Raw genomic sequence first — 24,418 nt, forward strand, 5'->3', positions numbered from 1 at the left:
ACAGCTACTTTCCACCAGACACACCCAAGGGTGGGGTGTTGATCTGGTCAGAGATCGAATAAATCCCCCTCTGCTCTGCGTCAGGCGTGTACTTCTGCCTCAAGAGCACCACCTACTGTCCGTTTAGGTGCTTTTCATACCACCTGCCCTCTTGACTACACAGAATTTAACGAAATGGGAACAAAGTCCCATAGCGAGCACGTTTAGCCGCGTGTTTCCCGACACTAGCAGGCTATAAAACACTACTCGCGTTTGCTAAGGGCCTCAATGGGGAACACGCGGGCCTCAATGGGGAACACGTGGCTGAGGCCGCACACAGCCCCATTTTGTACACTGAGGATTGTGTTAGATCTCACTAGGCGTTGCGAGCCGAGGTCGATCCCGGGAGCGGGGTCTCCAGGCTTCTATCGGCCATGTTGCACTGAGATAAGCTGCTTTTCGGGTGCTGTGTGGCCATTAAATCGCACCCAATATGTTTGCTGCAGTGTTGAAATCTCTCTTTCTGCTTTGTGTGCACTTTAAGGTGGGTGTGCTTCCTGAACTATTGAAGTCCATGTGGTGTAAGTACATCCACAGTGCTGTTAGGAAGGGAGTTCTCGGGTTGTCACCCAGGGGCAGTGAAGGAACTGCCGATGTAGTTTCCAGTCAGGATGGTGTGTGGGAGAAAAATTTGCAGACAGTGGTGACTGCGACCCTGGTCCTTCGAGGTGCCAGAGATTTGGAAGGAGCCTTGGTGAGTTGTTGCAGGGCATCCTGTAGATGGTGCATGCTGCTGCCTCTGTGCGTCAGTCCTGGAGGGAGTGAACAATGCAGTTCAATGATGACACGGATTGAGGCTGCCCAAAGCCATTTTACACCAGACCCACTGGGATGGATTCCTTCATGCAGAGAGCTGGTGGCGTAGTGGTATTGTCACTGGACTAGTAATCCAGAGACCCACAGTCTGGGGACCCGGGTTCGAATCCCACCGTGGCAGATGGTGAATTTTGAATTAAATTTTTAAAATCTAGAATTAAAATAATCTTTGAGTGTCACAAGTAGGCTTACCTTAACACGGCAGCAAAGTTACTGTGTAAAGTCTCATGATGACCATGAAATGATTGTCGTAAAGGCCCATCTAGTTCACTGATGTCCTTTAGGGAAGGAAATCTGTCATCCCGACCTGGTCTGGCCTACATGTTGTCCAGATCAAAAAGCAATGTGGTTGACCTCTAAATGTCCTCAGCGGTTGGCAATAAATGCTGGCTCGGTCAACAACGCCCACATACCATGAAGGGAAAAAAAAAAAAGTGTTGAACGTTCAGGGTATAATGGGCCACGACATAGAGTCCCATCACTCGTGGGGTGACAACATTTCCCTTTTGCGTTTAAAATTTGTCTCTGTTTAGTTACAGCGTGGAAGATAAACCAAGTTGCCAAGTTGGGTATTCAAACACGTACAGCAAGCAGATAATATCTAAGTAAGTCATTCCTTCATACCTTCGCCTCACACTGAGATTCACTGTCCAAATTTCCTGATTGCGTCTCAGCCAGTTTTAATCTCCTACTTTTATTTTTCTTTCAGTTTCACCCGAAACACTGATTTATTCTTGAACTTAAATAAAATTTGGTGGAAGCAGAATGAGCCTGCCTTCAATGAATTGCCGTACGGAATTAAAGGCAGCGGTGAGCAATCTTCCATCACTCTCAATCAGTGACCCCTACTGTGCAAATCCACATACACCTCCTTTCCCCCCCCCTCCTCCTCCTCCTCCCCACCCTCCCTCCTCCTCCTCCCCCCCCCCCTCACACCTCCTCCTCCTCCTCCCCCCGCCTCACACACCTCCTTCCTTCCCCCTCACACACACACCCCATGATTGTGTCCAATGAGTGCAAGCTTCCCTCACCTCTCCTGAAAAGTCTCTCTTTGGAATGATGAGATGCTTGGCAGCAATGGGGTTGTAGTTTTAGAGGTGGCCAGTGAATGTTTGGTGGTGTATCTCGCACCGCCGCAAGCATTGGGAGTGGACTTGAGGAAATCCAATGGGCTGAGGCTATGAAGCGGACGTTGTCCATTATCTTGGTGCATCGTGATCATTTGTTTATCATGAGAATCCTTCATAGTTACTGAGGTTCAGGCTCAGTAACTTCCTGGGGTAGGTTCATGAAACACTCTTGAAAGGAGCACTGACTGACACAAGTTGTCCAATGCAGCATATAGTTCCTATTCATTGATGGTTCTGTATGTTTACCTGATGTTTTTGTTATGCGTTGTTTCAATTTGCTACTGGTTTAGCTCAGTTGACTAGACAGCGGTTTGTGATGCATTGCGAGACCAACAGCACGGGTTCAATCTCTGTACTGGCTTAGGTTATTCATAAAGGCCCCATCTTCTCATCCTTGCCACTCGCCTGGGGTCTGGTGATCCTCAGGTTAAGTCACCACCAGTCAGCTCGCCCCCTCAAAGCAACCTATGGTCATCTGGGACTATGGCAATCTTACTTTCCTTTATTGTACCAGCAGCTTTCTGAGATAACATAATGCCTTCTGCATGGCTCAGAACATTCCTCCACCCCCACCCACTCATTTGTAGGGATAGGGTGATATTATGCTGAAGTGGACTCTAATAATCCACAGGAGGCAGGGGTACCGTCACGTCACTACACCAGTATTTATTTGCAATAACTATATCCAAGAGCAGCTCCAACCAGTGCTGCTAGCATTCCAGTCAACCTAAGACTGGTTGACAAAGCCTACACAGATGCTTATATGGGCTCCCTCAATGAGCTATCATTGAGGGAGCTCGTACTCCAATTGGCCAACCAATAATGTCAATTGGAGGTCATTACAGACCCCCCCCCCCGTGGGTGGGGTGTACCTTATAGGTGCCTGTCTTTTCCTTGACGACCTCCCTCCTTGGAAGTTGTTCTTCCTCCTCCTCGGGGAGAGGTGTCGCGGCGGCCTCGTCGAACGTGTCCATCTCGGACTCTGACGACTGGGTGACGGGGTCTGGAGAAATTGCTCGGGGCTGGGGTCTGGGTATCTTTTCCGTCTGGGCTATCCCATAATAGGATACCGTCTTCTACGGTTATTTGATCCCTTCTGCTCCAGTATGGGTGCATCTGGGGCTCCACTGGTCTCTCCAGTTCTCCTGTTAGCAGTAAATGCTTCATCTTGGCTAAAACTGGGTCTTTTTGCGTACACAACCGAATAGGTTGTGCGTCCACTGGTAGGGTGTCCAAAAAATTTAGAGTCATTACTGTCTCTACTTTCGGTATTAGTGGCGGGGTGTCTGAGAGGGGAAGTCTGCTCAAAGCATCTGCATTTGCTACTCGTGTTCCCGGTCTGTGTTCCAGAACATATCTATACGTCGCCAGTAGCAATGCCCAGCGTTGGATTCTAGCTGATGCAATCGGGGGTATTGATTGGTCTTCTTTTAATACCCCTAATAACAGCTTGTGGTCCGTCACTGTGGTGAATTTCCACCCGTACAGATACTGGTGAATTTTTTTTACTGCAAATATCACCGCCAGTCCTTCCTTCTCAATTTGGGCGTACCTTCTCTCAGCCATCGCCAAGGTCCTCGAACAAGGCTATGGCCGTTCTTCCCCCATTCCTTCCTCTATGGGCTAAGACGGCTCCTACCCTGTAAGGTGATGCGTCACGTGACCACCAACTCCTTCCTTGGGTCATAATGCTCTCGGACATTTTCGGGTGACAGCTGTTCCTTAATGTCCCTAAATGCTCGGTTTTGGCGGGCGGACCATTTCCATTCTTGTCCCTTTTTTAGTAGCTGGTGGAGGGGTTCTAGGATGGACGCCCTATTTTCAATAAATTTGCCATAATAGGTTACCAACCCTAGAAATGATCGTAGCTCCTGGACCATGGTGGGAGCTGGGGCTTCTTTTATTGCCCTTACTCGGTTTTCCAATGGGTGTAAGCCCGACTCGTCTACTTTATATCCCAGGTACGTCACTTGTGGGGCGTACGCCTGCCTTTGTGAAACGCCTGAGCACTTCCTCCAGGTTCCTTAAGTGTTCCCGGTTTGTCCTACCCGTGATTAAGACATTGTCCAAATAAATCGCCACCTGCGGTAGTCCCTGCAGAATATTTTCCATCGTACGCTGGAATATAGCGCAGGCTGATGACACTCCGAAAGGTAGCCTAGTATAACGAAAAAGTCCCTTCAGGGTGTTGATCGTAGCGAACTTCTGGGAGTCCTTGTCCAGTTTTAACTGCAGGTAGGTGTGACTCATGTCCAGTTTCGTGAACAAAAGCCCACCTGCCAATTTGGCATATAGGTCGTCTATTTTCGGGATCGGATATTTGTCCAGCAGTGCGTATTTGTTTACCTCTGTTTGAAATCTCCACAGAGACGTATCGAGCCGCCTGGCTTCAAAATTGGTACCACCGGCGCTGCCCATTCCGAGAACTGTACTGGTCTGATAATGCCGTCGCGCCGTAACCTTTCTATTTCGACATCTACTTTCTTCCTTAATGCAAAAGGTACCGGCCTGGCCTTACAAAATTTCAGAAGGGCTTCTGGGTCCACGTGCAAAGTTGCTTTGGCGCCTATAATTTCCCCCAAACCTTCTTGGAAGACCTCCGGGTATTTTTGGAGTACTCCACTCAACTGCCCGCTTCCACTCTGGAAAATTTTCATCCAATCTAATTTTAGGTCTTTCAGCCAGTTCCGTCCTATTAAGTTCGGTCCGGAGCCCTCTACTATCGGCAACGGTAATCTGAGCAATTGTTTCTCATATTCCACGGGTACCTGAGTCGTGCCTAGAATTTCCAGGGGTTCCCCGTGTAGGTTTTAAGTTTCGTCGATGTTTTTGTTAGGGTTAGTGGCTGGAGTCCATCTTTGATTTTTTTAAATGCTGCCACTCCCATTACTGATACGGCCGCACCCGTGTCTATTTCCATTATTGTCGGCCGATCGTTCACCCGTGGGGTAATCTTAATAGGTTCTGCTTTCTTCGTCGCAATATTATATAACTGTTCCCCTTCGGAGGAGGATGGGGCGTCAAGGTTGTGTACTTCCCTGCGTCCCCACCTGCTATTCCTCTTTTGCCACCTCCTTCTAGGGTTTCTGTCGCTGTTACCCCACTCTGTCTGGTGCCAGAAATGGTCCTTCTGTTGGGGAAGCCTCAGCCGGTAGTTCCCTCTGTCTCCAGTTAGTCCCAGCAGACTTGTGGGCAGTTCTGGGGTTTTCCTTTGGCCGTCTATTTCTCAGGCTTTTCCTGAGGGCGGCTATCTGGTAGCTGGACCCATTGTGGTAGTCCCTCTCACAGGTATCTATCTCCATTGGCATGCCCTGTGCCCCACTTGCTGCCTTTTCTAGGGACAGTGCGAGCTGTAACGCCCGCCTGCAGTCTAGCTGCGTTTCCGCCAACAGGCGCTTCTGTATTGTGAGGTCGTTTATGCCACACGCTAACCGGTCCCGAAGCATTTCATTTAGCATCGGGCCGAGCTCACATTTTTCCGCCAGCCTTCTCAGGTGGGTCAAGAAATTTGTGACTGACTCTCTGTCTTGCCGCTTCGTTGTGTAGAATCTGTGCCTACGCAAAATGATGGGTGGTTTTGGGTCATAGTGCTCTTCCACCAATTTTGTTAATTCTTGGAAAGGTATCGTGTCCGGCGTATCGGGATAAGTTAGACTACGTATAATGGCGAAAGCTGAGGGTCCGCACGCCGACAGCAGGATAACCCGTTTCTTTTTGTCCTTCATTATCTCATTGGCCTGGAAGAAGTAACACATTCTCTCCACATACTGCGACCAGTCCTCAATAGTCGGGTCGAATGCATCTAACTTCCCCAAAAAACGGCATTTTTGAAATAGCAAGGCTTACCCTCCGAGTGCGACAGTTGGTCTCCGCAAGGTTCTTTGTTTACCTCGTCGCCACTGTAACGATCCACAGGAGGCAGGGGTACCGTCACTACACCAGTATTTATTTTCAATAACTATATCCAAGAGCAGCTCCAAACAGTGCTGCTAGCATTCCAGTCAAATTAACACTGGTTCACAAAGCCTACACAGGTGCTCATATGGGCCCCCTCAATGAGCTATCATTGAGGGAACTCATACTCCAATTGGCCAACCAATAATGCCAATTGGAGGTCATTACATGGACTTTGGCCATTGAGTCCAGGACCTGGTAACGACCTGACATTGGATAAATCCAGACCATGACTGTGCCTCTGTCTTCTGTTGTACTAGAGTAGACTGTGTGTGGGGCTTTCTGGCCTTTCCTGCCAGAGGGATCAGTAGATACTCCCCCTGAAACGCAGGTTCCTTGCCAGCAGGACGTGCGAGCCATGCAAAATGCCTTCGCTGCCGCAAAACACGGGAGGGGGGGGCAGAAATTCCCGTCCTGTGTAAATTTGAAAAGGGATTTCAGCAATAAATGACTTTCTTTTCTTTTCAGACCAATTGAAGGAAGTTGATAGGACAGGAGAAAGGGCGTTTGATTATGGTTGGGGCTGTGAGAGGACTCGATACATGGCCGCCTAACATAAGGATGTGTTCTGGCCCTCACAACATTATCATACTTGACCCTCATCTCAAAATGCAAAGAAAAAAAACAACTTAAAAATTCAATTGTACAGCTTTGGAAATGATTAGGTTGTAATGTGAAACGCTTGTAAAACATAGCTGATGCTGCCAAGGTTTTATGGACTTCACAGCCCCGAAACATTCCCAAAAAATTAAACATCTGTCCAACACCTATTAGGTTTTCAAAAATCTGTGTCTTAACAGTGAATCTGATAAGTTAAAGCCAACCATTTAGGGATGCACAGTTGGACTGTAAAATCAGTTAATTGGGTTGGACTCTCTTTAGTAATAAACCAATACAGCACAGAAGGAAGCCATTTGGCCCAACATGTCTCTTTTTGTTCTTTGGAGGAGTTATCCAATGATTTTGATTACCCAGTTCTTTCCCTTTGGTCCTGCCAAGGCTTCAATTTCCACTTGAAAGCTATTATCGAACCAGCTGCCACCGTGCTTTCAGACAATGCAGCTGAAATTTTCCAGACTGTTTGTGGATGGGCTGGGTGGCGGGAAGGCTGACAAAATGGTACTGGCAGTGAGGGACGGTAATGTCATCCTGATGTCTTCTCACTGTCGTATAATTCTGCCAGCGGTGTGAAAGCTGGCAGATCAACCACTCGCGGGGAGGCCAGTTAGCCACTTAAGTGCCCAATAAGGACTACTTGCCTTCTGTGTTGAAATTTTACCTAGTGCCTTATTCATAACCATGTCTTTTTCATAACTTTAAATATGGACTCTTGTGTTCATATGGAAGTTTCTGGAACTGTGTTTGGTTTGAAAATGGACAATGATGAACTGTTAAGATGGCTGCCAAGCAGCCATGTGACCATTGCCTGTTCAGTACAAACTTCTATTAAGCTTCTGGGAAGTTCTGAATTGAATAAGCATGGGTGGGGAACCTCTCCCTGGAATAGACATATCCAGACAGCACCATTCTCTGGAGCACACCCCTGTCATTGTTCAAAGCTTACTCAGTGGATTCCTTGACACTTTGCAATTCAACAAAGGACAGCTGATGAGGCCAGTTATCTACAAGTTAAATGTTGAAGATCATCATCTTTCCTCTATTGTATATCAATGACTTGTAGCTTCAAATCATTCTGGGTGGACAATGGCCGTTGACCATGTGACCAAGACTGGCTTCTAATGCTTCAATCCTTATTATCTCAAGACCCAGAAGAGAAGAGGGAAGAAGGACACTCACAAGACAATAGCTGAAGAGAAAGGCTGCACAACCTTGAGCTTTAAGAAACATCAGTCATCAGCCAGTCTGGGGGCCAGACTCTAAATGTAGCTAGAAGTCATCTAGTACCAAAAGTACTTGACCTGATCCAGTTTGAAAGTTCACCTGAGAACCAACCTCCCAGATATTCAGCTACAAGAAATTTTGCAACCTGCTGTGAACCCCTGGCTTTACAAGACCCTCACTTTATGTGTTTATAGGTGTATGCCTGAGCTAAAGAATGCGACATTGTGCTAATTCGGGTTTACTGTATGAGAATAAATAACATTTCCTATTTTAACTCATGAAAGCTTGCTGCTGAACTATTTACTTGCAATTCACACTCCAAGAGTAAGAAAAGACACACCCTTTTCCATACAAAACATATTGATTATGAGCAATGCCAGGATGGTTTGTACTGCTAGGTTGAAACTTTTGAAAACATTTTTATAGTACCCAATTATTTTATTTTCCAATTAAGGGGCAATTTAGTGTGGCCAATCCACCCACACTGCACATCTTTTTGTTGTGGGGGGTGAGATCCACACAGACATGGGGAGAATGTGACAACTCCACATGGACAGTGTCCCGGGGCCGGGATCGAACCTGGACTCTCGCTGCCATGAGGCAGCAGTGCTAACCACTGCATCACTGTGCTGCCCTGCTGGGTTAAAACCTGATGACCTCTTAGTGGGTTCCGTGTGGCGCGGGAGGGGACCCTTTATAAGAACGCCAAGTCCCACTGTGGGGCCCAACCGGTGGCAATGACCCCTCCTTGTGGCAATGGTTCTGCTGGTGTCCAGTGACCAACTCTGCCGCTGATTGCCAAGGCCTGGCGCCCCCGACATCCACTTGCTTGTCTTTGAGAGTGTCCGTGTCGTGCAGCTGTAATGTCAGCAGTTGCCACTGCATGTGGTGGCATTGCTGAGCTATCCGCTCTCTGATTGGGCTGCTCACAAATGCCACTCTGGATCCTGTTGAAGCAGAGTTGCCTCCGGCCTATGGCATTGGCGGAGGCACTTTCTACCCTTCACAAAACTGAGCTCTGTATTTCTCCTCATCAAAGCCCGCCATGTAAAAGAGAAATCTGTCCATCTGGAGTTTGGTTCCATTGGCAATTATCTTAAATCTGCATCATCTCGTTACTGGTCTTCCTGCCAGTGGACATAGCAACTCCTTATTCATTCAAATAATCATGAAACCCCCCCCTTAAAAGCCTTGATTGAACCTGATTTTATACGGAGAGTAAAACAAGCAGACGCAGAAGAATTGACCGTTTCCACCTTTCTTTGCCAGGTCTATTTTATATCCCCGGCCTAAGAAGAAATGGATAAGTTTTGTCGTTAAAAGAGGTGGTTCGGCTGCTCATTCAATCGGTGATGAGCCATCTGATCCCCAAGAGGAAAAAGCAAGAAATGTCCAGAGACAGTACAACAAGAGCCATCCATCCAGCCATTGTGTTTTCATGGACAGGAGATGCCACTTACCTGAATGTCTCATCTGCAGAGAGAAGATGGTAAATGCTGCAACCCAGTTAAAACACCATTTGCAGACAAGACATCCATCTCTTGTGAACAAAGACATTCAGTACTTCAAGGACTTGAAGGAACAAAACATGAAGAAGACCAATCATGTCTGATGGGATGTGTCCAGGCATCGGAGAAAGATCAAGAGGCGAGTTACCTGGTAGCTGAGCTTGTAGCAAAATCAACAAAGCCTCCATACCATTGGCAAACCTTAATTATGCCTGCATGTAAAAAACAGCAGTGTGCTGTTGGGAGCTGATGTTACAAAAGGGATGGACACAATTCCATTCTGATAGTACAGTTAAACGGCGAATTGACGACATATCAGCTGATATTGAGGAGGTGTGCAAGAGAAGTTGGCCACTGGTGGGAACTTTGCTTTGCAGATTGACGATTCTACCTGTACCGACACTGCCAGCTGTAGGCCAGCATTCGGTATATTGATGGGGACACCAATCAGGAGAATTTATTATTTTGTAAGTAGCTACCGAGTCATGTGACTGGTGAGGAAATATTTTGGGTAGCAGACGCTTAAAGGAAAAGAAACCTACCTGGGCCAGGTGTCGTAGCATTTGCATTGACAGAGCAACCTCCCCGATGGGGAAAGTCAAAGGATTTGTAAGTTAAAAGAGCAAAGTCCTGAAATTCATACCAACCATTGTATCCTCCACCATGAAGCTCTTGTAGCCAAAACACTGCCACCAGTGTTAGCTGCAGTATTAGAGCAAACCGTGAACATTGCGAATTACATAAAGTCACAGCCATTGAAATCACGTTTGTTCACTATTTTGCGTGTAGAGATGGGGGCCGAGTGTCAGAGTTTACTGCTACACCCTGAGGTGTGATGGTTATCTTGGGGAAGGTTCTCTCTTGCCTTCATGAGTTTTCAACAACCCATGAACTGCCTTCTAAAGAGTTACCATCTGATAATCACTGCATAACCCACAGATATTTTTAGACATCTGAATGAACGAAGACTAAAATACAGGGCAAGAACGAGACACTCCTGACCATCACAGATAAACATCAAGGTTTCAGGTCAAAACTGGACCATTGGCAAGTGACAGTGGTGGGAAGTTCACTTAAAATGTTTCCACTAACATCGTCAGCGACAGACGCAGTTGCCAAGGTGCACAGTCTTATATTCCAACATCTCAAAGTCCTGCAAGAGAAGTTTGAGCCTACTTCCCCTCTACAGATGTGGAAGACCATGACTGGATGCATGGTCCATTTGGTTCACTTGCTTCCAATTCATCACAAAAGTTGATGTTAAGAGCAAAAGAGGAACGTGCAGAGCTACAGATGGATCGCATGATGAAGCTGAAGTTTGGAGAGGTGCAATTAATTGGTTTTGGTTGACTGCAGCACATGAATATCCAACAATCTCTGACCGTACGATTGTTGTACTCTTGCGTTTTCCCACAACATGCCTCTGCGAGCTAGCAGTTTCAACATTGGCACAAGTAAAAAAAAACAACAGGAGGGTGCGCTTGTCAGTGGGACAAGATTTGCGGGTGGTCATCTCATTAATTCGTCCCCGGATCAGAAGGCTCTGCGCACACCGGCAGCCCCAGGTTTCCCACTAACCTGATAAGTTGCTATTTACTCAAATTTGCGTTTTGCTGTGATCGACTGAATTTCAATTGACTGCTGCAAACCTCTCCAGCAACCATAAGTGGGAGGTGTAAAGGGTAGACCAGTGGATTCAAATAATATAGTTCAGGTGTGGAGTTGGCACCGTTGGGCAGAAAGGCCAATGATCTGTCAACACTGTTTGCTTTGCTGCTGGCAATTTGAGAAAGCTTTCAAAACTGAGGGGCGAATGGAGAGCGTCAGAAGCCGTCCAGCCTCAGGCCTGACGTTTGGTTTTCAGTATCATGTGAAAATAAAATGAGTGCAGATTAGTGCAGGTGGGAGGACAGAGTGGGGTGGGGGGAGGAGGACTGTCAAATCCCTCCAGGTGATTGTGTCATTGTAAACCTTTCGCTTTCTTTCCAGAACAATCTATTATCAAGATATTGGCTCGAATACAGTATGACATGCCTGAAAGCATAAACCGGTAAGCCCTTCATCAATAAGATATGTTGATAAGTTGCACCTGATGGTTTATGCAGTTTATAGTACAGCACAAAGGAGGCCATTCGTCCCATAAAATCCATACTTGCTCTTGAAAAGAGCAATCCTGTTAGCTATAGTTGCCCGCTCTTTTCTCCCATATCCTTGCAGTATTTGTTCTTCTTGAGGTATTTTTTTCCAATTGGTCAGTGCGTTCCATTTACACATCACGTGAAGAGGTTTTTCCTCATGTCTTTTGTTAATCTCGTTTAAATCTGTCACCTTCTTATTGTCAGCTCTTCAGCCATCGGAAACAGTTTCTCTTTATTTACTCTGTCGAAATCCTTTGACACCTCTTTAAAAAAAATCTGCCTGAAGTAAAACCAGCCCACTTTCTCCAATATCTCCACATAACCAGGGGCTGGTTTAGCTCAGTGGGCTAGACAGCTGGTTTGTGATGCAGAACAAGGCCAGCAGCGCGGGTTCAATTCCCGTACCAGCTGAGAATTCTGAATTCTCCCTCTGTGTACCCGAACAGACGCCGGAATGTGGCGACTAGGGGCTTTTCACAGTAACTTCATTGTAGTGTTAATGAAAGCCTACCTGTGACAATGAAAGGTTATTTATTTGTTATTTATTTAACTAATCGCTCGCTCGTGGTGCCAGTGGAGGACATCTCTTCTGTGGCCTCACCAAATGCCTTCAGGTCTTTATTAAAGTGTGGAACTCAGAATGGGATAAAATGTTCCAGCTGGGAATGAAGGGCTACCTAGCATAGTTGAAACTTGCCTTTAACGATGGCCATATCCAGTTTCAATTGGATGCGACTCTGTCATCGGCACTCTCCACCAGAAACTGATAATCCGACACTGAGGAGTAATCTGTAGGAGTTGACGATGCCAGACCAGCAGGTCGTCATTAATGAAATTAGCGTAGGTCGAATTATCTGTTTTGGAGATATAGGGCACGATCTAACCGAATGGGGGCAGAGTCACGTAGTACGCGAGATAGATCTTCAGCGAGGAACTCCCCTACGAGGCCGTACTTAGCCCCGTTTTTTGCACTGAGGAGTTCCACTCGCTGGAACTCCTCAGTACGGTGAGAGATTATTTAAATGGCGTCCCGATCTCTTGAGTCCCCGACGTGACCCCCTGAACCCCCCACCCCAGGCCCCAATTCACTACAAGGAGGGTTGCGAGCCCCCTCCCCCACACCCGCACAGGGCACACCCCAGCCGAATCACCACCGCACAAAGTTGCCGGCAGGGCCACCTGAGCACCCTGGCAGTGACAGGCTGGCATCCAATGGCACTGCCACGATGCCCAGATTGCACCAGCCGTGCCAAGATACCAGCCTGCCCAGAGGGCATGCACCTGGGGGCCTTCAATCCCGTGGGAGGCCCCCATAAGTGCTGTTCCATCTGGTCCATCTGTGGAGACCAGTACGGAACAACATTCAGTTGATCAGTCCAATACTAAATGTTCATTTGATGCTAAAACTTTGAATATATTCGAGAGGCGGCTGGATATAGCACTTGGGGAGAATGGGATCAAAGGCTATGGGGAGAAAGCAGGATTAGGCTATTGAGTTGGATGATCAGCCATGAGCATGATGAATGGCGGAGCAGGCTCGAAGGGCCAAAAGACCTCCTCCCGCTCCTATCTTCTATGTATCTATGTATTCACCTGAGGTCTCCAAGGCGAGGGAAGTAGATTGCACGTCTTCATTAGATCTCGGGAACACATATTAGAGTGAGACTAGCTGTCTCACTCTAATATGCAGTTTTGCCAGCAAGTCATCCCACCCACAATGGGCTGGATTCAAATCGCGATGTCTCGCGAGGCGTGGCGATCCGGGTAGATCCCGGAAGTGGGATCTACCGGCAGCGTTGGCTGCGCTGCATTTCGGGTGCAATGTATTTGTTACAGGAAATGGTTTAGATCATTGTATTTTTAATGGGAAAGTGGATACATTGTAGCAGCTTTGTCCAGGTCAAAGGGGGAAAAGCAAGGCAGTGGGACTACAGGGCAGCAAGGTGGCGCAGTGGTTAGCATTGGTGCCTACGGGGCTGAGGACCCGGGTTCGAATCCCGGCCCTGGGTCACTGTCCATGTGGAGTTTGCACGTTCTCCCCGTGTCTGCGCGGGTCTCACCCCCACAACCCAAAGATGTGCAGGGTAGGTGGATTGGCCACGTTAAATTGCCCCTTAATTGGAAAAAATAATTGGGTACTCTAAATATATTTTAAAAAGGCAGTGGGACTACTTTTCCATTGCATCAGCAAAGACATGATGAGCCAAATGGCCACCTTGTTAACTTCTATGGGTAGTTTTAATTGCTCAGGCTCGTGTTCATTGAAGATCTCTTGCCTTTTGCCAGGCTGGCTTGTAAGAAATGTGTTATCGTCGGCAATGGATACACACTGAGAAACAGCTCCCTTGGAGAAACAATTAACGAATACGATATTGTGATCCGGTGAGTAATATGCAACTGCTGTGATTTATGTCTGCTTTTTCTGGATGTGTTTTCTTCTGTCTCTCTGTGCGAGTGGCCAGGAGAGCCGTCTGCTAAATATGACGTGGATGGCTTCTGCCCCAGTCTCCTTTCCTCCTCCCCGGAAGGAACCCTCAATGTCTTTCCCCCTGGATTCAAAATGAACACAAAAACTTGCATTTATACAGCATCCTTAACGAAGTCGAATAGTCCAAGCTTCTTCACAGGAGGGCAATTGACACTTTGACACCGAGGCGCGTTTACAGACCTGACTCAAGGTATAGTTTAAGGAGGGTTCAGGGTCAAGGGAGAGGCAATTCCAGAGCCGGACTGAGGCAACTGAAGGCATGTGCGCCAATGGTGGAGCAGAGATAATCGAGGGTGTTCCAGAAGGCAGACTTACTGGATTACTGAGGGCAAAGACTGTATAGGCAGAGGTGTTTACAGTAAGTGGGAAGGATTGAGGCTATGGGGTGTTTTTTTAACTTTCGGATGAAAATGTTAGGCTTTTTTGGGGGGCTGGACCGGGAGCCAATACAGTTGAGCGAGCATAGGCTGATGCTTAAGCAGCCAAGGGAAGCACCTCATCAAATTGAGGCACGTAGCACAGTGGTTAGCACTGTTGCTTCACAGCGTCAGGGACCTGGGTTCGATTCCCGTCTTGGGTCATTATCTGTGCGGAGTCTGCACATTCTCCCCGTGTCTGCGTGGGTTTCCTCCGGGTGCTCCGGTTTCCTCCCCCAAGTCCCAAAAGACTTGCTTGTTAGGTGAATTGGACATTCTGAATTCTCCCTCCGTGTGCCTGAAGTGGCGCCGGAGTGTGGTGACTAGGGGCTTTTCACAGTAACTTCATTGTAGTGTTAATGTAAGCCTACTTGTGACACTCATAAAGATTATTATTAAAAGAAGAATGAGCGTGATCTGTTTAGCCACCAATTCATGGCATGACACATTGGCACAGCCAACACATTAACCCTTGCAATTTGCAAGGTACTGAAGTGCCTCATGTTAGATTGCTCACTGCAGCATTAAGGAGCGAAAACTTAACGAGCTGTAGATTTCCAGTCTTCAAATAATACAGAAAGACAGAACAAAATGAGGCTTGGTAAGTGACTGTGGGAGGGGGAGGAGACTGAACTCGCTGAGTTGCGGTTGAGTATCATTAGCTGAAGGAGTACACTAGAGCAGAGAGAGAGAGAGATGTGTCCCAGTGGGAAGGACCTTCAAGCACAGGTGTAGGAAAAAGGTAACTTGTGGAAAGCGCCCTTCTGATAACAAGGCAGCGATTTGTGCGGAGGATTGGATGTGGAATAATAAATTGTCATCTGTTCATTGCCACAGAATAAATGACGCTCCTGTCCGAGGCTATGAAAAGGATGTCGGCAGCAAGACCACTCTGCGTTTCTTTTATCCCGAATCAGCGGCCAAGGAACCAAATATCGAAAACAACCCCAGCACGCTGCTCGTATTCGTACCTTTTAAGCAGGTGGATGTCCAGTGGCTGAGGGAGATCCTGTATAATGAGAAAAGAGTTGAGTGTGGATTATTGTTATTGACGGCTGTGTCCACTAGTACTGCTAGTTAACTGCCAATGTAGAATTTCCACTGAGCTTAATGTACAATTATTCATAATTTCCGACCTCCAGGGCATCGTACTAGGGGTGGGGGTAATTTCCAATCTCCAGGGTGTCGTATCAGGGTGGGGGAGGAGGTACGCCAAAGATGTGCTACACTCCTGGATCTTGTAAGGATTGCGTGGAAATTGACCTGGAAGTTCAAACTTCTGATGAACCTTCACTGGGAATCATCCAATACCTCGATTTGGATGGATGGATGGATTTGTTTATTGTCACCAGTACCAAGGTCCAGTCCATACATGAAAAAAGCACTGGGCAAACATAAATACACAATGTAAATATATAGATACAGGCATCGGGTGAAGCATGCAGGAGTGTAGTACTGCTCAGCAGAGAGGAGGATGTGTGAAGAGATCAGATCAGCCCATATAAGGGTGTTTAGGAGTCTGGTAACAGCGGGGAGAAGCTGTTTTTGAATCTGTTCGTCCGTGTTCTCTGACTTTTGTATCTCCTACCTGATGGAAGAAGTTGGAAGAGTGAGTAAGCGGGATGGGAGGGGTCTTTGATTTTGGTGCCCACTTTCTCAAGACAGCGGGAGATGTAGGCAGAGTCAATGGATGGGAGGCGGGTTTGCGTGATGGACTGGGCTGTGGTCACAGCTCTCTGTAGTTTCTTTACTGTCTTGGGCCGAGCATTTGCCATACCAGGCTGTGATGCAGCAAGATTGGATGCTTTCTACGGTGCACCTGTAAAAGTTGGTAAGAGTCAATGTGGACATGCCTAATTTCCTAAGTAAGTATAGGCGCTGTTGTGCTTTCTTGGTTGTAGCGTCAATGACGGTGGACCAGGACAGATGGTTGGTGATGTGCACCCCTAGGAATTTGAAGCTGTCAACCATCTCCATCTCGGCACCATTGATGCTGACGGGTGTGTACAGTACTTTGCTTCCTGAAGTCAATGACCTGCTCTTTAGTTTTGCTGACATTGAGAGAGAGATTGTTGTCATTACACACTCCACTGGGTGCTCTATCTCCCTCCTGTATTCTGACTCATCATTGTTTGAGATCCGACCCACTACGGTCGTGGCATCAGCAAACTTGCAGATGGAGTTGGTCCAAATTCTGCCACACAGTTGTGTGTGTATAGGAAATAGGGTGCTAAGTATGCAGCCTTACGGGGCCCCGGTATTGAGGATTATCGTAGAGAAGGTGTTGTTTATCCTTACTGATTGTGGTCTATGGGTAAGGAAGTCGAGGATCCAGTTGCAGAGTGAGGAGCCCAGTCCTAGGTTTTGGAGCTTTGATATGAGCTTGGCTGGCATTATGGTGTTGAAGGCGGAACGGTAGTGAATAAATAGGAGTCTGACGTTGGAGTCCTTGTTGTCGAGATGCTCCAGGGTTAAGTGTAGAGCCAGGGAGATGGTGTCTGCTGTGGACCGGCTGTGGCGGTATGCGGTGGAAAGACGTAAAATAGTGGCAAAGGGTTTTTGCACTAAGGTTTGTGTCATTGGCATCGTTTGTGGTTAGATTCAAAATTATTTCCTGATGGAATGCTTTCAGACACTGCATGAAATTCCATTTAATTTGCCTCACTTATGTGGCTTCCTTGCTTGACTGCCACACATTATGCTGCCCTGCAATTCTTCTCTAGGCTTTGTGGTGATATACATCACTGTAAGTACACAAAGGGTTAATGTATATACACTACACCTAGCTAGACACTAGAGGGAACACCAGAGACATGACACACAGGCAGTCAACCAATAGGTCAGTAAGATAGGACACGACCAATGGGCAGTCACGATACACACAGAGGTGACACTACCACAGGAGGGCATTACACTAACCCATATAAAAGGACACATCACACATGCTCAGTCTCTTTCCAGTGGAGACTCTCAGTGAGTACAGACACAGGGTTGATTGAACATCACTCCCACCATGTGGATTGTAGCAGACTGGTTCGTCAGTCTGAGTAGCTATAGCAGGATTAACAGTAGCGTCGAATCCAAGTAGGAGAATTGTTAATAGTTTAATAAACGTGTTAAAGCTATCTCCAAGTCTGAACCTTCCTTTGTCAGAGTGCACATCAAGGAAGCAGCTTATACTACGACAAGAGCATAACAAAACAGGCTTTTCAGCTCCCAAGATTGGAAACCATGATTCTCAAAAGGTTGGGAAAAAGTTCACTGACACTTTGGACCAAGGTCATCAGTGAGATTAATGATGACCCACTCTGTGTGTGGGTTTGGATGGTGCATTCACTGCCTGCTGTTTCACTGTCAGCCAATGTGATGCTGGTTAATTGTTGTTGTCCATGCTGCAATGCAGTTTTCAGCAGCACCATCTGTGGTCACCAGATCAACAGCTGGCTGGTTAGCTTCTGTGAATAGAGTGTGATGCTACTAATGGCAAGATTCATGGTTCGATTCCTTTACCCACCAACGAGGTTAGTCTGTCCGAATGCATGATGTGGAGATGCCGGTGTTGGACTGGGGTGAGCACAGTAAGAAGTCTTACAACACCAGGTTAAAGTCCAACAGGTTTGTTTCAAACACTAGCTTTCGGAGTGCTGCTCCTTCCTTAGGTGAAGGAGCAGCGCTCCGAAAGCTAGTGTTTGAAACAAACCTGTTGGACTTTAACCTTGTGTTGTAAGACTTCTTACTGTACCCAAAAGCAAGCATGCCTCATGCTACGATCATTCGCAATCCCTTTGCTGTCAATGGGCCTCGGTCTTGTAGCATTGCAGACTCAACTTTTGGGGAGGTGATGCCGTAGTGGTATTGTCACTGGGCTAGTAATCCATAGATTCGAGGTAATGTTCTGGGGAACTGGTTCGAATCCCACCACGGCAGATGGTGAAATTTGAATTCAAGGTTGATTGTCATTAAAAACCCACCAGGTTCCCTAATATCCTTTGGCGAAGGGAATCTGTCATCCTTACCTGGTCTGGCTTACGTGTGACTCCAGACCCACAGCAATGTGGTCGACTCATTAAATCCCCTCTGAAATGGCCCAGCAAACCATTCAGTTGAAGGACAATTAGAGATGGGCAATAAACGCTGGCCCAGCGACAAATTAGCTAAAAACACACAGAGCCACCAAGATGCCAAAAGAAGCACTGGATGGCCAGTAGATGGTGCCAGAGCTTTTTGGCAATTTCCCATTCACTTTGACCAATTGACCTGGGCTAAAATCCAAGTGGAGGCAGTCAGTCATTCTGAGATAATCTGTATTGTTCATAACCCCAGAACATGTGCCAGGAATGAGGAGAGGGGGGATGAGGGTCAGAATGGTCCCACTTCCCAAAGAGATGTTGATTTGCTTGAGTTAAAATTGAGTCTGCCCTAGCTCTTGAACTCTGTTTCACTGCCCTGCACCTGTCCATGCAATATCTTCCCCATCAAATATTTATTCACTGCCCTTTTGAAGGTGTATCTACACCAATCAGGTATTTAATTGTAACTCCCGATAACTTATTATGTAAAATATTTTCTTCATGTTGCTTTGGCTCATTTGCTAGTCATTTGAAATCTGTACTCTCTCATTTACTGACCTGCAGCCATAGAGTTACTGTTACTTTAATACTTTAACATTTTAACATTAGCATTCTGTACAATTTGATGTGAGGAGAAAGGAATTAGGACACTAAAAGATTTGTTTCTTGGGGGTCGGTTTGCAGGATTAAAGGAGCTGGGAGCGAAGTATGGGCTGGAGCAGGGGGAAGTATTTAGATGCATGCAGGTTCGAGACTTTTCCAAAAAGGAGATACGAGCTTCCCAGTAGAGCCGGCTCCCACATTGCTGGAGGAGGTGCTGACAACAGGGGGACTGGAGAAGAGAGTATTATCACGTTCATATGTTTTGGTCCTGTCCAAAGCTTGAGAATTACTGGAAGGAGGTTTTTAGGGTAATCTCTAAAGTGGTGCACGTGAAACTGGACCCGGGCCCTCAGGAGGTCATATTCGGGCTGTCTGACCAGCCGGGGTTGGAAACGGGCGCGGAAGCAGTTGTTGTAGCCTTCGCCCCGTTCATCGCCCGAAGGCGGATCCTGTTAGTGGAGATCAACCTCTCCACCCTGTGTCCTGGCATGGCAGGGGGGACCTGCTGGAATTCTTGACGCTCGAGAAGGTCCAATTTGAACTGAGGGGAAGGATGGAGGGGTTCTACACTTCATGGGCGTTATTCATTATGCGCTTTCGAGAATTGGATTACATCGAACATTAGTGGAGGTTGGGGGGGAGGGGACTGTATGTGTTAATGGTGACTATGGGTGGTTTCTGATTCCTTTTTGTCATTTGTTTATGTTAACATGCGGGCTAATGTCTGAGGATTGGTGGGAGGATGGAATCGTTGTTATTGACATGGGGATTGACATTACATTCGTTACTGATTATTGTTTATAGTTGGGTGTAAATTTGGGAGAAAATGTGAAAAAGGAGGAGAATAAAAATATTTTAAAAAAAGAATTCTGTACAACTGGTTGTTCCTGGGAGGGCCCTGCACCCCCCCCCCCCCCCCCCCCCCGCCCCACCCGCCCATTTCTCTGAGTTTCTCATCTTTTTCACCACACACTCCTCAGGTGCGAAGTCAAGGTTGCCCAGGGCACTGTGGTCCAACTGAGCATCATTAGAGAAGGCCCCGGGGGAGGAACATCCCAGTTGTTCCCGCTTTCTCCTGTCTCTGCTCTGCTGTAACTTGGGGGAAGGCTAAGGGGAACCAGGGTTTCATCCTGCACCTACTGTGAGCTGCGAATGTTTTCTTCATTTTCTGCTGGCTGCTTCCCACAAACAAATGAAAAGTGGGTGGAGAAGGCGGGGACAATGTGCAGTCATTCTTCCTTTTGAGGAAGAATAATACAATTGGAGGGAACCAGTGTAGGTGGTTGCTGAAGAAGAAAGACTATCCACAAAACATTAGTCAATGTAAGAAAGTCAGCGGTCAAAATTGGATCATAAACACACGAGGTAGATTGGCAGCTTAGTTCTCACTCAACAAATGTAACTGCACCTCATAGTTTTAGGTTCTGAGCGATTTGTAACTTGAGCAGGCAAATGGAGGTTGGGCAGAGATCAACCATGATCTAACTAAATGGTGGAGGAGCCTCGAGGGGCTGAATAGCCTCCTCCTGTTCCTATGTTTCAGTACACAGCTCAGGGTGCTCCTGGACACTTTTGCCTTTGTGGTTCCTTATGGAATAACCTTGCGACATTCTAACTGACCAGCTTCCTCTTCATTAACTCATCAGCAGTTGAGTATTAATGATTATTGCCCCTTCTGCTCTTTGCCCTAAACCTGCACTATTTCTTTCCGTTCTAGTTTAGGAAAGGATTCTGGAAGCCTCCGCCCTTGATCTGGGAAGCAAATCCTTCTAATATCCGGATCCTCAACCCTTATTATATCCACCAAGGTGCTACTAAATTATTGAAGATCCCACTAAAGCTGCCTCCTAAGTCAAAGAAGGTAAGGACATTTAAGTAAAATGATTACAAGATGTGGGTGTTGCTGTCAAGGCCAGCATATATTGCCCATCCCGAATTGCCCTTGAGAAAGTGGTGGTGAGCTTCCTTCCTGCAGCGCTGCAATCCGTGGGGTGTCAGTACACCCACAGTGCTGTTAGGGTGGATATTCCAGGATCTTGACTCGCTGACGGTGAAGATGTGTGGATTGGAGGGGAATTTCCAGGTGGTGGTGGTTCCCATGCATCTGCTGCCCTTGTCCTTCTCAGTGATAGAGATCACAGGTTTGAAAGGTACTGTCGAAGGAGCCTCTCCTAGATGGTGCACACTGCAGCCACTATGTGTCGATGGTGGTGGGAGTGATTGATGAAGGTGGTAGATTTATGATTTACGAGTCTGAAGCACTCTCTGTGGAACCGGTGAGATTCTTGTTGCCACTGTCGCTTCAGAGCTCCAGGGTCCCGCTTGGGTCACTGTCTGTGCGGAGTCTGCACGTTCTCCCCGTGTCTGCGTGCGTTTCCTCCGGGTGCTCCGGTTTCCTCCCATAGTCCAAGGATGTGCAGGTTAGGTGGATTGGCCATGCTAAATTGCCCTTGGTGTTCAAAAAGGGTTAGGTGGGGTTACGGGGATGGGGGTGGAGGTGTGCTCTTTCCAGGGGCCTGTGTGGACTCAATGAGCTGAATGGCCTCCTTCTGCACTGTAAATTTGATGATTCTATGCTCTATAGCTTCTAGGACCTTGATTAATGCAAAGAATTTGCACAGGAACAGTCCATATGGTCTGTTACTATCCTGTTCGGGACCAGTAACATTAAAGGAAAAATCCAAATACCCAGTAATATTATCAACAGAACCATTAAAATCAATTAATCTTAACTTAAATTATAAGGTAAAACTAACTTTGTTATGCTCTCAGTTTTACTCTTTACTTTCTCCCAAACATTTCCCTCATAAGACATCATCAATCTGGAAATTAAGCCTTCTTAGTTCCAGCTATTCTGAGGCAAATGTTTTGTTTACCAAAGGTGGACCATGATGTTGTTAGATTCTCGATACTTCCAAGCTAATCTGCTGGTTGCTTTCTTTTACCTCCAGACTCTCTGAGGACCACTATAGATTATTCCTCCAGCTGTTCGCTCTCAAAATCTAAACTGAGACTAAGCCTTACCTGTGTTTAACACAATGAATGGTGAAATTAGTAACTTCTCTGCTTGAACTGCACGTTTAACTGTGCTTTAGGCTACCTTCCTTTAGTGAACTGTACCACACCAAATCCAAGTTGCAGCAAAAATAAACTGATTCAACAAACACCCATATGACTTGAAACCAGAGAATCTCCCTGAGCTCTACCCATTTCCATGATAACTTGGCATGCACTGGGATGTCCGCAAAAAGATCTTTATATTAAGTGTCTCTTAGGTGGGATTTAGTAGGCCTGTTCGCTGTGGGCGCAAATCCTGTAATGGTCGCTAAATCTCACGTGAGGACCATAACAGGATTTGCGCCGGCGAGATCTCAGTTTGAGATTTTCCCCGCCCCCTCCTTCCAGTGACGTGATCAGGTTTGCGCCTTTTACATACATCATAATACATTAACATATACTTATCAGGCTTGATGCTGTAACGTCTGCCGATGCCTTATCTTCTCACCCACTCGATGTAACTTCATGCTGGTGCGATTCACGACTAGCTTTCAAAAACTTGAACCAGTCGTGATGACCACGCTGGGTGTGTGAAGGTGGGTATAGCCCCTGGGTGGTGAGCGACATGGCCTGGCAATGCTTGGGCACTGTCCTCTGGTACTGCCAACCTGGCATTGTCATAATACTAAGAGCAATGCCAGGTTGTCTGTGCCAGGGTGCCACTGAACTGGGCACTGCGAGGGGGCATTGCCGGAGCACTGAAGTGGCATCTGGTGTGGTGGTAACCATTGTGCTGGGGAGGAAAGGGGAAAGCCCTGATAAAAGTGGCAGAGGAGGGAGGGCGAGAGAGGGGTATAATGCTCCTTGATACTTCCTTTGGGAGTGTGTGGAAATGGGGTGGAATGGCCTCTGATGCTTCACTGGTAGGGGGGCCACCCCAAAGCTTGTGGTGGTTGTCCTCCCTGTCTGTGGGGTGTTGAGGGAGCTCATTTTAAATACAGGTCGGATGCCCTTTAAAGGTGGCACCCCAATCTCTGTGGAGCTGGACTTGCCGGCTCTATCAGTCCCGGGCATTCCAAAGTGACGGTGCAAACCATGCCCCCAGATTTCCTTGCGCAGTGAGTGCCAGAAAATCTGGTCCGAAAACTCAGCTGTGTTTCTGGACAGAAACATGCAGATTTTCATCAGGTCCTGACACTTAGCCATTTTTGGCGAAAAATGTAATCATTTAATTATCTTTTTGTCACAAGTAGGCTTACATTAACACTGGAATGAAGTTTCTGTGAAAAGCCCCTAGTCACCATATTCCGGCGCCTGTTCGGGTACACGGAGGGAGAATTCAGAATGTCCAAATTACCTGACAGCATGTCTTTTTGGGACTTGTGGGAGGAAACCGGAGCACCTGGAACTGGGAGAAAGTGCAGACTCCGCACACACAGTGACCCAAGCGGGAATCGAATCTGGAACCCTGGCGCAACAGTGAAGCAACAGTGCTACCCCCTTGTTTAAAATTCCTTCTTTGATCCGATGAAAGAAATGGATTCTATAAACCTTGAGTGTTTACCAAATGCTTTCTAACTAATTTAGCTCTAACTCCGAAAACAAACACAAGCCCCTGGGTCGTCCTTACTGCAAGGGTTGCAAACATCATGTCTTCACCAAAAGGCCTGCAGCTAAGTCACGCCTGGTTTAAATTGCTCCATCTGCTTTTTATGACGCTTACTCTTCTGACCTGTTTACGTCAATGAGACCCAGCCTTTCACATTCATAGCCTGTCTTTGAACTGTAACCAGCTCAGGCTTCTTAGATTTGCATTCTTCTCGAATGTTTACCAGTTCCTTTCCAGTAGTCCACAGTTAAAGCTTTAATTCCTAAAACCACATTATATTATAACGCATATAAATTATGAACAAAGTATTCCTGATGGGTCCAACCAGTTATTGTTGGTTTTTACCTGCCACTTGGCACTTTGATCTTTCACTTGGTCAACTGGGGGGTGAATTTATTCTGAGATGGTGGGATGAAAATCTGCTTCGCTGTCGGTTTATAGAATCCCATAAGGCTCTTTGCTTCTGTATGTCTCCTTTTAAGATGCTCTTTCGAGACCATCACTTTGGTCAAAATTCCAGTCACCAGCCCTTGTATCTCTTTACGTGATTTTCTTTGAAGCACCTTGAGATGTTTTTCTATGTTGACCACACTTGCATAACTTTAACTTGTTGACTAGATGGATGGACAGACAGTATAGTCACAAGTATGCTTACATTAACACAGCAATGACGTTATTGTAAAAATTCCTGATGTCCGGGTACACTGAGGGAGAATTCAGAATGCACAATTCACCTAACAAGCATGTCTTTCGGGACTTATGGGAGGAAACCGGAACACCCGGAGGAAACCCACGCAGACACGGGGAG

The 24,418-nt window shown here is 46.9% G+C and overlaps 1 protein-coding gene across 5 annotated transcripts in view; it reads left to right on the forward strand.

Annotated features, from left to right (window-relative positions):
- Nucleotides 1–24,418, forward strand: part of st3gal4 (ST3 beta-galactoside alpha-2,3-sialyltransferase 4) — a 189,011-nt gene that overhangs the window by 152,347 nt on the left and 12,246 nt on the right. For all 5 annotated transcript variants that reach the window (XM_072486804.1, XM_072486803.1, XM_072486802.1 and 2 more), the window contains 6 exons: nucleotides 1,389–1,460; nucleotides 1,565–1,665; nucleotides 11,279–11,339; nucleotides 13,714–13,809; nucleotides 15,169–15,358; nucleotides 20,722–20,865. In XM_072486804.1, coding sequence (XP_072342905.1) covers nucleotides 1,389–1,460; nucleotides 1,565–1,665; nucleotides 11,279–11,339; nucleotides 13,714–13,809; nucleotides 15,169–15,358; nucleotides 20,722–20,865 — 664 coding nt within the window. The remainder of the gene's footprint in view (nucleotides 1–1,388; nucleotides 1,461–1,564; nucleotides 1,666–11,278; nucleotides 11,340–13,713; nucleotides 13,810–15,168; nucleotides 15,359–20,721; nucleotides 20,866–24,418) is intronic.

This window comes from Scyliorhinus torazame, chromosome 21 (assembly GCF_047496885.1).
Source record: "Scyliorhinus torazame isolate Kashiwa2021f chromosome 21, sScyTor2.1, whole genome shotgun sequence".
NCBI lineage: Eukaryota > Metazoa > Chordata > Chondrichthyes > Carcharhiniformes > Scyliorhinidae > Scyliorhinus > Scyliorhinus torazame.